At 40.5% G+C, this 17,173-nt stretch overlaps 1 protein-coding gene across 1 annotated transcript; it reads left to right on the forward strand.

Annotated features, from left to right (window-relative positions):
- Positions 1-9,422: 9,422 nt before the first annotated feature.
- LOC117708660 (plastin-3-like) lies at positions 9,423-14,074 on the forward strand. The gene is made up of 2 exons (XM_034502555.2): positions 9,423-9,558; positions 11,963-14,074. Exons 1-2 carry the CDS (start codon positions 9,427-9,429, stop codon positions 13,397-13,399), a joined length of 1,569 nt encoding a protein of 522 aa, XP_034358446.2. The 5' UTR covers positions 9,423-9,426; the 3' UTR covers positions 13,400-14,074.
- The last annotated feature ends 3,099 nt before the right edge of the window (positions 14,075-17,173 follow it).

Raw genomic sequence — 17,173 nt, forward strand, 5'->3', positions numbered from 1 at the left:
CCTTTGTGATTTCTTTATTGTTTCTACTTCCATTTTTAGATCTTGGATGGTTTTGTTTAATTCCTTCACCTGTTTGGTTGTGTTTTCTTGTAATTCCTTAAGGGATTTTTGTGTTTCCTCTTTAAGGGCTTCTATCTGTCTACCAGTGTTCTCCTTAAATTCTTTGAGAGTGTTATTTATGTCCTACTTAAAGTCCTCTATCATTGTCATGAGAAGTGATTTTAATTCTGAATCCTGCTTTTCCGGTGTGATGGGGTGTTCAGGGATTGCTATGATGGGAGAACTGTGTTCTGATGATGCCATGTAACTTTGGATTCTGTTGCTTACATTCTTGTGCTTGCCTTTCGCCATCTGGTTAACTCTAGTGCTACCTGTACTCGCTGTCTCTAACTGAAGCTTGCCTTTCCAGTTATCTTGCTTGTGTCTGATCTCCTTGGGGTTCAGATGTCTCTGTGATCTTCTCCAGCTGTTCTGAGTACAGTGGTACCTCTAGGATGCCTCAGGATATGGTGCTTCCAAGGTAGCAGACCAGCTACGTGTCTGCTGTTCTGGGTGCAGTGTCTCCTCTAGGATGTCTCGGAATATGTTGTCTGTTGCTTTGAGTTCAGTTGTTCCTCTGCCACTCTGGGTTCAGTGGACCCTCTAGGTTGTCTTGGGAGGAGTCCGGTGTCCACACAGGAGCCGACTGGGTGCAGGTCTATACATTGTATTTTTAATGGACAGAATAAAACACCCAACAAGCATAGAAACAGGCTGGAGGTTGTCAGGAGTGACACAGGGGAATGAAACACTAACCCAAATGGAGGATTCCCTGGGTCCTGAACAGTTCTGAAACTAGAGAGAAGTTGCAGATGCCTCAGCTTGCACACAAGCTCAACACCAGAGAATTGTGCACAGAAACATTGAACCTAATGTTACATGAATTTCACTTCAACAGTAGCAGAGGAAAGAACACTCCTTACCCAGCTCTGTCTATCAGGTACTAACAAGCTTTTGAAAAGGATGGGGAGCTAGAGAAATAGCCCTACTGATAGTTTTTGCCCAGCATGCACCAGGCCCTGGGTAGGACCCCAGAACTGTATAAACTAGACAAGGGTTCTACACATAGGAATCCAGAACTTTGGAAGGCAGAGGGGGGAGGATTAGAAGCTCAAGGTTGTTCATGACTGCTTAGCAAATTTAAAATAAACAAAAAAGGAGCCAGGTGTAGTGACGCAAATCTGTAATGTAATCACTGAGAACTGAAGCAGGAGAATTGGAAAGACCAGGATGAGGTACATGAAGCACCTGAGGCGCACACAAGCCAATGCTTAAAAGGAAAAAATCCCCTGGTTTTCATATCCTGACAGAGTGACCCGTGACACTTTACAAACAACTAGAGCTTAAAAAGTCTTCTCACTGGTCTCCTTGATTGTATCCTGACTCTTCCATAAATGGACAGAGAGGTTCAGTTAAGGATATCACCAGAGGTGGGGAGATGTTACACCAGGTAAAAGTACCCTCTGGGAAGACTGGCAAGCTGAGTTTAGTCTCTGTGTAACATATAGAAGAAATACAGAACTGACTTAGCTAAATTGTCCTCTGACCTTCACAAACAAACCAAGAATAAGTGTGAACACATACATACGTACATACATACATACATACATACATACATACATACACAGGCATAATGCATAAATAAACAGATATAATAAAAATTATATTTGAGACTGGAGACATGGCTTTGGAGATATGGCTTATAAGGGGAAGCATTCACATAGCACTGACTATCAAATTCCTCAGAGAATGAGCTGCATCTTACCTCTATGGCATCCTTCTCCATCTCTACAGGTGGGACATAAATTCCAGGTTAATTCATATGAAATATCATTTCAAAGTTATTCTCCCTTAATATTTCTCCTAGCCAACAAAATCAATGATGGAAAATCATGAATCAGAACATTACTTTTAAAACATTTATTTAATATTTTATTTTGTTTATAGATGTAGCTGATCTTTGGGTACTGTCCGGGTTCTTTCTTCTTCCATTTTTTTCCCACCATTTCAACACCTAACATTAGATATGAGAGGAAAAGAAGTATAGATGGGAAATAGGGTGTATTTATTCATAGACTAACTCCTGCTGCTTTAGGGGTGCTGAGTTCCTTGGAGACAGTTTGATCTTTGTTGTCAAAATGACTAATTTATTTTTGTTTTGTTTCTCTTTGCAAATCAATGAGACCAATAGCAAGTAATAACACACCCTGTCTGTCAGGGCTCTAGCATTTACATAGCCTGTCAAAAGGCCCCAGAATGCCAACTGTCACACAATTGCAGAAACTGGAGCTTATAAGATTTATATTCAGACTTAAATGTTAATTTCTTTATTCACATTTTCTCCTTTCTAACCTGTATCAACCTAATATTTGTTTTCTTTTGGTAGATAAAGCCTTGCTTTGCATCCCATGCTGCCCTCAAAGTCTGTTAACACTCCTGCCTCAGCATTCTGAATGCTTGATTATAAATATGTGCCAATGTACCCAGCACCCATTCATTTAAGATAAATGTTAGTAGTTTGATGTGTAGACTAGTCCACTACCCTTGTCAAATTTTATTTGTGTATACTATGACACAGTTGCCACAAATAATGTGAATGTGGAAGTTTCTTCTGATTGCAAAGCTCTGTGGCACAGGTGGATCATTAGGTGGCCATCTCTGTCCTAATTCACAGCACTTTATGTAGGTAAGATGCTACCAGCCATGTGGAAGGTAGTAGGTGAAGTGTATGTGTGTTGTCCCAGTACAGGAGAGGCTAGAAGTGGATTCAGCACTTTTGAAGACCGTCTGAAGGACAGGCATCGGTGAAACAACTGATTTGAGTGTTGAGATCCTAACTTGTTTCCTTTGCTAGAGCAGTGCATAAGCAACTACTAAGCAATGTCCACAGCCCCTAAAACTTATTTTCATTACATTTATGTATTTCTATTGTGTGCTCACGTATGTGCTCTGGTGAGGTTGTGAAGGTCAGAGAAAAATTTAGGGAAAGCAGTTTTGTATTTCTTCCATACAGTCCTCAGGGAATGAACACAGGGTCTCAGGCTTGCCAGAAGGTGCTATTACCTGCTCTACAATACCCACTCACAAGGAGATGTTCTTAAATGAACTTCTCTGGATACTTATGAAGAAGAAGTAGAGAAGAAAAAGACTGCATCAAGGAGACTAATAGGAAGGCCTTTGTAACAGTTCAGGGTAGAATGACAGGAAAGGCTACTTTCAGTGAGGTGGTGAAAAGGGGTCAGGATCAGGATGTATTTGTTGATAGAATGTGATGAGGAAAGAGAAGAGTCAAGGATGACTCCCAAGTTATCAGTTTGAGCAACTGGATGAACAGTATTGTCATTTACAGAGGCAGGGAGCCACTGGGGAAGAACAGAGTGTGTGTGTGTGTTGGTTTGTTTAGTTATGTAGTTTGACTAGATTATGAAATGACAGGAAGTCAACTTCATTTGTAAGCACAGTTTGAAATGGCAAATATTTAAAGCTGTATTTCAGGTCATACTTGTCTAAAGTTTAAGACCAAGACAAATCTAGAAATGACAAAAGTCTCTAGCATATACAATAATTCTGTTCATTTTATTCATTATTATGGGGAAATTATTTGTGGATACAAAACCAGAGATGAATAGAGTGAATGTCTCTGTACTTATTTTCATCCCTGGCTGACAACTGTCAATTTACATCTGGTCGCCAGGAAAGCCTGACAGCTTATTTAAAGTGTCATGCCCCTGATGGACAGAGAGACCTGTAAGCATAGGCTTTCCACCAACACCCAAGTTCACAAAATAGTGACTCTGAGACTTCATGTATATGAGTTCAGAGTAGTTTAAAGCAATGTCTTATTGTGGGAAAAGCTGCGGGAGCCGGTGCCTGGGACACCGGGATGTCCTCCACAGTGGTCGCATGCCAGGTCCCAATAGACATGAGGGAGTCTGTGGATTTCCAAGAGTTTACTGTTCATGGTGAATGTAGATGGTCTGGGTTCCCCCCTCCCCTCACTTAAGCCAGAGTGGGCCTGGCTTAAATAGGGAGGGGGAAGAGGTGGAGAATCTGGGAAGGAATAAGTTAATTAGCTATGCCCTCTGGTCTTTAGGCAACTCATGAATATGGAAATCTCTCAAGGCTGAAGCCTGTAGTCACACCCTCTACCTATATTAGGTGACATCCCTTTGGGAGGGCCTGCATAGCCCCTATGGGACTGCAAGGCACAGATCAATTGGAACTCATAAACTGCAAGTCAGGAGTCTGGAATCTGGGGTCGTGGCGAGATAGGTGCTCTCCCTACCCAGGCAATGGACACTTGTTGGGTCTCCAGCTATCCCAAAGCCAGTGCTCTACCAGAGACCGAATCATCCTATTATGGTCCTACATCTCATCTTGTGATTCATAGATACTTGTCAATTAAAGAGAAAAATCATATAAGCTGGTTGTGGTGGCACATGTTTTTAATAGCAGAGATGGAGAATCTGAAGTTCAAAACAACCTTGGCTATAAAACAAAGTTGAGACTAGCCTGGAATGCATAAAACAGTGGCTCAAAAACAAGACACAGACAGGTCTATGCTCTTGTACATCAATAAATGCTGGACTTTGTTTGCATATCCACTCTGTTAGCCTGAGTATTTTTATTTGGGAATTTGTTCATTGATGTTGAGAGATATTAAAGGCCAATGATTGTTAGTTCCAGTTATTTTTGTTGTTGGAGGTGGAATTATGTGTGTGTGTGTGATTCTCTTCTCTTGTGTTTGTTGTGAGACAATTGATTTCTTCTGTTGTCTGTGTAGTTATCCTCCTTTAGTGTGGTTACCCTGTGTTAGAGTTTCCTTTCTAGTATTCTCTGTAGGGCGGGATTAGTAGAAAGATATTATTTGAATTTGGTTTTGTCATGGAATATCTTGGTTTCTCCATCTATGATGATTGAGGGTTTTGCTTGGTATACTAGTGGGATGGAAATTGTGGTCTCTTCAGGTCTGCACAACATGTGTACAATATCTTCTGGCTTTTTGCATTTCTCATGAGAAGGCTGTTGTAAATCTGATAGGTCTGCCTTTATATATGACTTGACCTTTTCCTGCACAGACTTTAATATTCTTTCCTTTTTTCTCTGTAATTGAGTGTTTTTATTATTATATTGGTAGAGGAAGTATTTTGTCTTCTGGTTCAATCTATTTGGTGTTCTGTCACTTCTACATTTATGGCTGTCTCTTTCTTTAGTTGGGTATGTTATCTTTTATGATATTGTTGAATATGTTTTCTGGTCCTTTGAACTGGGAATGTTCATCCTCTTCTGTTCCTGTTATTCTTAGGTTGGGTCTTTTCATTATGTCCCGAATTTCCTGGATGTTTTGAGTAAGGAATTTTTACCCTGTGTATTTTCTTTGACAGTTATGTCAATATCTTCTATGGCATCTTCTACAACTTAGATTCACTCTTCCATCTCTTGTGTTTTATTGGTGAAGGTTGTTTCACATGTCACACATGATCCCTTTGCTAATTTTTCCATCTCCAGGCCTTGCCTGCATTTGTGATTTCTTTACTGTTTCTATTTCCATTTTTAGGTCTTTGGATCTTTTTGTTCAATTCCTTCACCTGTTTGATCAGTTTTTCCCTGTATTTCTTCAAAGGATTTATTTCTTTCCTCTTTAAGGTCTTCTAACTATTTGCATGTGTTTTGCTGTATTTCTTTAATGGAGTTATTTAAATCCACCTAAAAGTGTCTATCATCTTCATGAGATTGGATTTTAGGTCAGAATCTTTCTCTTTTAGTGTGTTAGAGTATCCATGACTTGCTGTGGTAGGAGAACTGGGTTCTGAAGTTACCAAATTACATTGGTTTCCATTGCTTATGTTCTTGTGCTTGCATTTTGCTATCTAATTATCTCTGGTGTTAACTGGCTGTTTGTCTTGATTTAGAGCAGGCCTCCTTGGAGGCAGGTAGAGCTGTGTAACCTGGGTTAGAGCAAGCCTCCTGGGAGACAGGCCCTACTGTCTCTGGATAGCGAAGGTCTCCTTTTCCTCTGTGTCCCTGTGTCCATAGTTAGGTCAGACCTCTTGGGAGACAGGCTCACTTTAGGTCCAGAGTCAGGTGCACTGATCTTCCATGGGTTCAGATGGAGATCAAGAATAAAAAAATGATGGGGCACAGCCATAGAAGGATAAGTCCTTTGTCTGCTGGGCTCTGTTAGAGTCCCAGCTGGTGTGGGTATAGGGTCAGAGGTCTCACATATGTTCCTGGTTATGGCAGACCTCCTGGGAGAAAGGCAGGTGTGGAGTCCCATGGAGGGTGGATACACACTGATCTGCCACCATCTCTGGTGGTGGTGAAGACTGGAAAAATGGAGCTCAGGCAGAGCACTTTAATTTTTAACACATAAAATCGCATTACATAGTCATGGTTGGACTGGAGATATCATTGTGAAAACAAACTCATATAGAACTTCCTGGAATCTTCCTGACTCTGAATACAAAGCTAGAATTACAGGCATGTGGCAAAAAGCCTGCTATGGAAATGTAGTTTTTAAAAGGCAGAATGAAATGATATATGTAAATAAAATCTCATGTAAAATACTGCACCAGGCAGTCATGGTAGCACATCCCTATAATATAAACTCTTGGAGGTAGAGTCAGGTGAATTTCTGTGAGTTCAGACCAGCCATGGCTACATAGTGAGCCCCTGTGTAAAACAAAACTGGACCAGCCAGGACACTGACATTTCCTGTTGATAAGCTTAGAGGAAGGTAGCCCTTCTTACCCTGAAGTTCAGTGTTGCAACAACCCCACAGTCCAAATGAAGTCTACACCCTCTTTTTCTGTAAGACAGAAGCATCACTTTCCAGAAAAAACACAGTAGCATAGCACAGTATGGTATGAACACACATGTACACATATAATAAATAAACACATAAATTGATTGACTGATTAAAAATTAATTTTAAGGGTTGGAGAGTTGGTTGAACAGTTCAGAACACATAATGGTCTCCTCTTGAAATTGAGTTCAGACCAAAGCACTCACAACTGCCTGAAACTTCAGCTCCTGAAGATCTGAGGCCCTTTTTTGCTCTGCACAGGAACCTATATTCATATGAATATAGGTTTTCCATGACATTATTCAATAAATCATTTAAAACTTTAAGAATTTACTTAAGGCTGAAGAAAGGGTGCATTGGCTAAGAGCATTGGCTGTACTTTCTGAAGACACAGGTTCAATTCCCAGCACCCACGTAGAAGTTCATAACTGTCTGTTCCTGAGATTCAAAGAGAACCTATGTTCTCTTCTGGCATCCTCAGGAAGTATGTTTATATGTTATGTACAGACTTACATGCCATCAAAGCCCATCATATGAAATTAAATAAAATTAATTTGTTCAAAAAGAAAATATTATTCTGGCCAGGCATTGTGGTACATACCTGTTATGGATGCATTCAGAAGGAAGGAAGGAAGGAAGGAAGGAAGGAAGGAAGGAAGAAATTGAAAAGTTCAGGGCCTACCTAGCTTACAGGATGTTGTTTCAGGAAGGAAGGAAGGAAGGGAGGGAGGAAGGAAGGAAAGGAAGCAGGGAGCGAAGGAAGGAAGGAGGAAAAGAGGAAGGAAAGAAGGAAAATACCAACACAGTTAAAATATATCTTGCAGGCTAACAGTTATGTTTGAAGTTAATAATAACTTCATATTTTTCTTGTTTGTTTGAACCAACTGCACTGCAGAGGTTTGCTCAAATGTGTGAGGAAGTCATGTGAACAGGAAATAGAGTAGGATGAACGAAATAGTTGAGGATATATGCTTGCCTCTGCTTGAAACTGATGGAAATGAGATGAATGATGTTTTTTGCCTTTAAAAACCCATGTAAATCAAGACTCCTAGCAGTTATGTGGGTACAGAGAGACGTTGACCTGCAAAGTATTTAGTGAAAGGTTGTTGCTACTTTAGCTTTAAATTGTGGCTGTGTGTTATTCTCCAACAGGGAGCTTATCAGAAGGAAAGAAGCCCATGCTGTCTTATGAGCACAGCATAAAATCCCACAAGATTCCCTTAGTTTTTCTGCAAGATTGCTCTTCCCCCACTTCTGCATGGCTTGTATCATCATCCTGTTTCTAAAGATACTACAGGTTCAATGGAGAGGAGGAACACAGTAACCTTCAGCTGGGCATCATAAAAAGAACATAAGGCATTATGGCCACAGCCAAGCAAGGGAAGAGCCTTCTGTTTGGAAACAGAGGGATTAGCTATTTCATATTTGAAGGAACTGGGGAAGTTCCTTGCCACATGACCTGAGTGTTGTAAGCCATGAAAACACGTGTTGAAGTGGGGCCATAACTATATAAAGGTATGCCACCATAAATTCAAGTGTTTTGCTTGCATATTTATGTATATAAAGTGTACTACAGGTATGCCAGGTACCATCACAGGCCACAAGATGGTATTGCATCCCTGTAACTGGATTTAGGGCTGGGAATTGAATCCAGGACCTCATTCATTCAGCTATGCCCCGAGGCATAACATTTTTGTTCACTTGTTTTGTTTTGGTGAAAGTTCAAGTTTTATGTGGAGGTCAGAGAAAACATGTGCTGGGAAGACCTGGGTTAGGTGGAGTCTCATTTCAGAGAATACCCTGGCAGACTGGAGAGTACAGTAAGCTATAGAAGATTAGATTTGGGTCAACAGACATGCCAGCAGTCAGAAGACTGTGAGCAATTTGCCTGACTAAAGAGCTTGTTGTAAGACTGAGGAGAAACATTCAGCATGTGAGAGATCAGTGAGACAGACAAGGAGAGCTACCCAGTCCTTGGAGGTGTTCTGGATAGTCCAGCCGGTGGGCTGTATTTAAACATCTTGGTTACTACAGTGGGTTGCAAGTCAGAGGGCAAAAAACTGGGGAGAATACATTGATTCAGCATGAGGTTAAAGACATGAGCCCAGTTTTAATTGAGTAGTGGACAAAATATGATGTATTTTATAGTGTCAAATGAAAATCTGTGCGTAGTGCTGATCCAAACTCACAGAAGGCTAGTGCAGGCGGATCTTTGTACGTCTGTGGTTTATCTCTCTGTATCATCACTTTCAGGTCATCTAAAGTGACAGAAAACAAGGTGCAAGGCACAAGACACAAAACACACAGAGGAGCCAGTGTTCAATTCTTTCATGACACTAACATTGTCACTACATTGTCCTATTACAATGTATAAAATGGGCACATTGCAGAAGATCTGTTACAGGCTGAAAGAGCAGCTTCTGGTTTAAGAGAAGGGCTGAAGAAACTCAAGACAGCAATGGTTTTGCTGTAGGGAATGCCCAGTGTGTGTCACCAGGCAGGGGCGTGGTCAGCTGAGTCCCTACAAGACACTCAGATTGGCAGTCAGAGATGCAAGCACTTTTTGTTTTCACTGAGCTAAGATGGTGCTACCTGGATCCTGGTGGATCCTGACTGTCTGTCTTCTGTTCCGGTGTTGTCATACCAGGTCAATAAGGAGTAAGACCTACAGCCAGAATCTCTGCAACTACTCCTTGTGTGACTATCCGGACAAGGTGAGTGAGTAGTGGGCACAGGACAGCTGACCCTCTGCCATTCCCACCTGGGCTCACATCTGCAAAGCAGGAGCTGAAGGGCAAGTATTGGGATCTAGGACCTGATCTGCATTGGAGGGAAGGAAATCCTGTGTCTTTAGTGAGCTCTCAGGGAGAACTGTGCACTCCTGGGCTTTATGCTGTATTTGTTAAAATCCTAGCAGAGGTGGCCTCAGCCTGCAGCAGCTCACAGTCAGGCCAGCCTGTCCCTGAAAAGCTGGGCAGCACACTCAGGAGTTCATTCCTTCACACAGTTACCTCAAAGCACTCACTACAGCTGAGCATGAAGCAGACTGACTTCTTCACACTTATGTAACTTGCTTTCCAGTGGGAAGACATTATATAAAGGAAAAAGGGAAATATGTAGACAGAAACAATTTAGGAAAGGTTATGCCAGCCAGTGAGTTTTCTTCAGATGGCCCACCATTTTGCGTGGCTTTGATGGTTGTGCTCTGTGAGGCAAGGATCCAGAGACTTCATCCCAGGATTGCTTCTCGATGCTGATAAGCCATTCCTGCCACTATTGCAGAGCCTAATGATTCCTGAGCATCAGCCCACTCTACTTGCAAATTTCCTGATGATCAGTGTGAAGATACACTTATATATAATGTTGCTATTTAGATCTATTAATGGCTATAGAAATCCTGATTTGAGTAAAATAATTTTTGGATGAAATTTTAAAGAGATAGTTTTAGTTATTTTGCCGGCAAGACATAATAAGTTAGAATCAAGACTAGAATGTACCCCCTCTCATAGAAAAGTAAATAAAAGCTGTGTTATGAGGAGTACACCGAGCTTTCATAAATTGCACTAAGAAGAGACATGGGCTTGGCACAGATTTGTGACCAGGGATAATCATTCATTCCAAGTCAGATCCAAGAATGAGGCCACAGGTTTGCACTATGATAAAGCAAGGCCATATGAAACTGTTGTTTGGAACTTATGAGAAGCTTATATATAACTCTGCTTTGTATGCCATTTTATCTATGATGTAATTGTATAATGAACTTTTGTCTAAGAAACTGTAAGATGACTGAGAGCAAAAAATAAAGCATAGCTGTTAGAGCTCTGCTCCATCTAACAAGTGTGTGTGTGTGTGTGTGTGTGTGCCCATATGCACATATATATGTCTGTACTAGGTATATGTGTATGTATATGTGTATATGTATACATAGAAACATATGTATGTAAGTACATTTGTTTGTAAATTAGTATGTATGTGCCATTGTGAAATTGATGAAAGAGTTTATAGGGCTCACCGGTGTGTGTGTCTGTGTGTGTGTGTGTGTGTGTGTGTGTGTGTGTGTGTGTGTATTTGTTTGACATTTTCTCTCTGGCTCATGAAAAGGTAAGTAAGGAGTAAAAAGTCCAAGTAACTAAGTTTCTTTTCTTAATCCCCTAATGCTGTCAGCTATCAGCTGGAGTCAATTGACAGAAACAACCAGCTTTTGGCTCCAGGATAACAAGAAAGGGTTAAATTGACAGAAGAATCAGCTTCTTCTTTTGCTGCACCCCACCTCAGTACCTGAATGTCATGATGGGGCCCTGGGAAACATTTCAAATTGTGATGTGTGCACTGGAGACAGACATGACACCTGTAAGAAGATAGAGCCTGAAGTGTGGGCTTGTGCTTGTAGTCAGTTAGGACAGAGTTCACCCAGAAAGTGACAACTGAATCATGAACAGAGCTGAAGTAGATGAGGGAAGATGCCATATGGATGTGTGGTCAAAAAACAAACAAACAAACAAACAGTAGAAGTAAAAGCCCTGAGCCAGGCATATAAGTGTCTAGATCAGTGTAGCAGGAGCAGATGGAGAAAAGAAAGAGAGTAGACACATATGCTGGGGATTTTAAGACTAGTGTAAGGAGTTGGAATTGGACTAGGAACTTGTGAGGAGATGGGTAGCAGAGTGTGCCTACTTTACATGTGTAGAGAATTGTTCTGAGCTCATTGGGGCAGACAGAGCCTGTAGAGAGCTAGTTCTTTGAAGGAATTTCCCAACAGTCAGGAGGCAAAAGAATGAGGATGTTTGCATCTTTGATACCTGCCTGAGCTATATGGCAAGTTCCAGGTCAGCCAGATCTACATTGGAAGACCCGCAAATAATATCATGTATTTAGCTAAAATTTAAAATGAAGTGAGTGAATCTTTCTATTTGTGACAGTAGATGGTCATGCAGATCCTTCAAGTGATTACTGAAACAAAAGCTGTGGCTGTCATTAGAGAAAAAGGGATTGAGGAACAGAGTTATAAAGATTACAAGAATTATAGGCTGCTTATCAACAGAAACATGAGGTATTTTTCTCAGGACCTTGTTGAAACTTGATTTATTAGCTGTAAATGTTCTTGAAAAATCTTCTTAGGACTGGAGGAAGACAATGGAGGAGGAAGACAATGAAGGAGAAGACAACTGGGAAGCAGGAGGTCTTTCCATGGATGAGAAGATGGCAACCACACAGATTTCCAAAGATGAGCTTGATAAGCTCAAAGAGGCCTTTGCAAAAGTTGATCTCAACAGTAATGGATTCATTTTCGACTATGAACTTCACGAGCTTTTCAAGGAAGCTAATATGCCATTGCCTGGATATAAAGTGAGAGAAAATATACAAAAACTCATGCTGGATGCAGACATAAATAAAGATGGGAAGATAAGCTTTAATGAATTTGTTTATATTTTCCAAGAGGTCAAGAGCAGTGATATTGCTAAAACCTTCTGCAAAGCCATCAACAGGAAAGAAGGGATTTGTGCTCTGGGAGGAACTTCAGAGTTGTCCAGTGAAGGAACCCAACATTCTTACTCAGAGAAAGAAAAATACGCTTTCGTTAACTGGATAAACAAAGCTTTGGAAAATGATCCCGATTGTAGACACGCCATACCCATGAACCCAAATACTGATGACCTTTTCAAAGCAGTTGGCGATGGAATTGTGCTCTGCAAAATGATCAGCCTTTCAGTTCCTGATACAATTGATGAGAGAGCAATCAATAAGAAGAAGCTTACACCATTCATCATCCAGGAAAATTTGAACTTGGCACTGAAGTCTGCTTCTGCCATTGGGTGTCATGTTGTGAACATTGGTGCAGAAGATTTGCATGCAGGGAAACCTCATCTGGTTTTGGGACTGCTCTGGAAGATTAAGATTGGCTTGTTTGCTGACATTGAATTAAGGAGGAATGAAGCACTGATGGCCTTGCTTCAAGATGGGGAGACTCTGGAGGAGCTTATGAAATTGTCTCCAGAAGAGCTTCTACTGAGATGGGCCAACTTCCATTTGGAAAATTCAGGCTGGCAAAAGATCAACAACTTCAGTGCTGACATCAAGGATTCCAAAGCCTATTTCCATAAATATCCAGCCCTAACTAAACCGGAAAACCAGGATATTGACTGGACCCTTCTAGGAGGAGAAACTCATGAAGAAAGAACTTTTTGTAACTGGATGAACTCTCTTGGTGTTAATCCCCACGTCAACCATCTCTATGCTGACCTGCAGGATGCCCTGGTGATCTTACAGCTGTATGAGAGAATTAAAGTTCCTGTGGACTGGAGTAAAGTTAACAAGCCTCCATACCCAAAGCTGGGGGCCAACATGAAAAAGTTAGAAAACTACAACTATGCAGTTGAATCAGGGAAGAATGCAGCTAAATTCTCCTTGGTTGGCACTGGAGGACAAGACCTGAAAGATGAGAACCCTACCTTGACCTTGGCTTTAATCTGGCAGCTGATGAGAAGATATACCCTTAATGTTCTGGAAGATCTTGGAGAGGGTCAGAAAGTGAATGATGACATCATTGTAAACTGAGTCAACAGAACATTGAGTAAAGTGGTAGTGCTGAAAATCCACTGAAGTAACTGACTGTGCAGAATGTACTAGAAGCTTTTCTCATTCTTTTATTCTTAAAATCAGTAACTTTTTTCAGTATTCTTTCTACATGATTATTTTTTTGTACATTTAAGAATATTTTGATTACATCCAACATGTCTGCTGATTTGCTACTATTTTTAAAAGGGGGTTTTCATGTAAGTAAAACATAGAAAAGTATAAATTATAGGTGGAGGAAAGTGGACCCTAAGGTTGCATTTCCCCCTCACACCCAGGCTCAAATGAAATGAAATATTTTGTCTTCAATAAGTCTGTCTGATACATACTTCTTTATTTGGAAATCTTTATCACAAAATTCTTTTTGGCCTAAAATGATGTTGAATATGACACTTTTGAGGAGAGAGCAGTCTCAGAATTTAGGCGGGAGTTTGATAAGCAAAGAATGCTAATGTGTACAATGGACTTTTAAGTTTTGCACCTATAGCAAGAAGACAGGGTAACAAAAACGGGAAGGTATGTATGTTGGACTTGATGTACTCTTTCTCTGTCAAGATCTTTGCTATAGTTCTCATGATCATTATGTTAATGTAACTTTGAAAAGTGATATAATCTGGTAGCAACATAGTCCAAATAAAGGCATTTGCATAATAAAAAAGAAAAATCTTCTTTAAAAGATTCCCAGTATATGACTGAGCTCAGTGGTCTGTTCTGATTCTCTCTGGCTTCATCCTGTAGCTAGTCAGTTGTTTCTTTGTCTTGTGATAAAGTCAAGAGGGATCAGGGTCAAGCAAGGTCCATAGCAGTAAAAGGAAGGAGAGAGACCCATGGGATCAGGCATTATGATTAGAGGCATGAGAACCTGTTGGTCTTGTCCCACCAGTGTCCTTTTTGTTTTAATTGCTGTGTTGAGAATAAATTCTAGATGTCACAGGAGCTGAGAGGGGCAACTGCAGCCATTAAAGACCAGAGATGCCTGTGACTCAGAGCTGTCATTATAATGTGGCAGTGAGCCCCATGGGATCAAAATACTGGGATTAAATTATGAGAGTTCACAAAGAGTGACAACTGAGCAGAGTTGAGGTGAATGAGGGAAGATGCCATATGGGTATCTGGCAAAAGAAATACATGGAAAAGGCCCCGAGCCAGGCATATAACTTTCCAGATCAGTGTAGCAATTATATTAACAGCTGTGTGGTACCATGAAGTGTAGAGAAGTGGTGGAACTTTGACATATTTGAGGGTGATATTACAGATTTAGATATGGCATGAGAGACAAAGGAAACAGACGTGGCACCACAGTAATGGGCTTGGACAAATAGACAGTTAAATTTTTTTTACAAAGATTGGTAGTGTGGAGGGTGGGCAAATCTGAGGAATACTTGGTGTGTGTATATGAAAGGGGGAGAGGGGAAGGAAGAGAGGGACAATATGTGGGGTTGGAAGGAGTAATAGAGAGTGGGAGAGGGAGGGAGGGAGGGAGAGAAAGAGGGAAGTGGGAGAGAGAGAGAAGCAGTGAGGGAGGGAGACAGACACACACACAAATATAGACACACACACACACACACACAGAGAGAGAGAGAGAGAGAGAGAGAGAGAGAGATATGATTCTATTCAACAAAAACAATTGTCACAAGCCAGTCATCCCAGCACTGGGGAGGGAGAAGCAGGCAGGAAGATCATTCCAGGCCAACATGAAGACACTGCCAGACTCTATGACAGACAATCTAAACTGCATCCAGTATTTGTGTCTACTTAACTTAAGATTCTTTATTGTTGTTTAGTTATTGATTTTGTTAGTTTGGGCTTTCAAGTTTGTGTGTGTGTGTGTGTGTGTGTGTGTGTGTGTGTGTGTGTGTGTGTGTGCATGTGTGTGTGTGTGTGTGCGTGTGTGTGTGTGTGTGTGTGTGTGTGTAGGACAGAACATCTAGAGATCTGAAAACAATTTTTAGGATACATTCCTTTTCTTCCCCTATATGGGTCTTGGGTATTGAACTCAGGTCCTTAGGCTTGCTAGCAGAAGTACCATGCCAACCTTGCCTATAGGGATCCAGAGTTAGATTCTTCCCATTGACTCAGTCTGAGTATTAGGGATGCGTTATTTGCATAGGGAAGGACTTTAGGTGATGGCATACATGACTGGTAGTTACGGTCCTCCTAGTGGGGCGTCATAGTTATGTCTCCCAGGACTGGTACAGCAAGGCCCGGAGCTGGGTTACACCTGCTTTTCTTTCCTTTTTTTATTGGATATTTTATTTATTTCCGTTTGAGATGCCATTCCCTTTCCCCTCCCTGGAAACCCCTATTACATTCCTCTCCTTCTTTTTGCTTTTATACGATTTTAATTACATGCAAGTATTAAGGTCAGTTCTAGGTTGAGGAACTAGATGCAAATAGTCAAAGAACAAACAAGACAATAAACACAAAAAGTCAAAGAACAAGCAAGGCAATAAACAACATTCCATGAACACTCCCATGATCACTGTTTGTAAGGGCTTAGCAAGATGACCAAAATATCTGAGCCAACTTTCCTGTCCTAACCCAAAGTCATTTTCACGTCTGAAGCCTACTTCTTCTTCCTAAAATGTAGATTCCTTTTTGAAATTATTTACGAAGGGAAACCTCCAACACATGGAGGGAAATTATACCCTAGAAAAAGCAAGAAAGTAATCTTCCAACAAACCCAAAAGAAGACAGTCACACAAACATAACTCCACATCTCATAACAGATATAACAGGAAACAACAATAACTTTTCTTTAATATCTATTAACATCAATGGACTCAATTCCCCAATAAAAAGACATAAACTAATGAACTGGATATATAAACAGGAACCAGCATTTTGCTGCATACAGGAAACCCACTTCCGTGGCAAAGACAGACACTACCTCAGAATAAAATACTGGAAAATAATTTGACAAGCAAATGGTCCCAAAAAGCAAGCTGAAGTAGCCATTCTAATATCTAATAAAATCAACTTTCAACCAAAAGTTATCAAGAAAGATAAGGATGGACACTTCAATACTCCACAAAGGAAAAATCAACCAAGATGAAATCTCAATTCTGAACATCTATGCACCAAATGGAAGGGCACCCACATTCATAAAAGAAACTTTACTAAAGCTTAAAATGCACATTGCACCTCACACAATAATAGTGGAAGACTTCAACACCCCACTCTCATCAATGGACAGATCATGGAAACAGAAACTAAACAGAGACACAGTGAAACTAAGAGAAGTTATGAACCAAGTGGATTTAGCAGATATTTATAGAACATTACATCCAAAAACAAAAGAATATACCTTCTTCTCAGCATCTCATGGTACTTTCTCCAAAATTGACCATAACTGGTCACAAAACAGGCCTCAACAGATACAAGAATATTGAAATAATTCCATGCATTCTATCAGATCACCACGGACTAAGGCTGGTTTTCAATAATGACAAAATCAATTGAAAGCCCACATACACATGGACACTGAACAACATTCTACACAATGATAACTTGATCAAGGAAGAAATAAAGAAAGAAATGAAAGACTTTTAGAATTTAATGCAAATGAAGACACATCATACCAAAAACTCTGGGACACAATGAAAGCAGTGCTAAGAGAAACATCATATCTATAACTGCCTACAAAGAGAAACTAGAGAAAGCATACACTAACAGTTTGACTAGCCTTGCTTTCCTTAATTAAAAGATTTACTGATATTTTGAACTTGCTTCAACATTACCAGTTCTTCTGTCAGG

This window comes from Arvicanthis niloticus, chromosome 5 (genome assembly GCF_011762505.2).
Source record: "Arvicanthis niloticus isolate mArvNil1 chromosome 5, mArvNil1.pat.X, whole genome shotgun sequence".
In the NCBI taxonomy this organism is placed as follows: Eukaryota; Metazoa; Chordata; class Mammalia; order Rodentia; family Muridae; genus Arvicanthis; species Arvicanthis niloticus.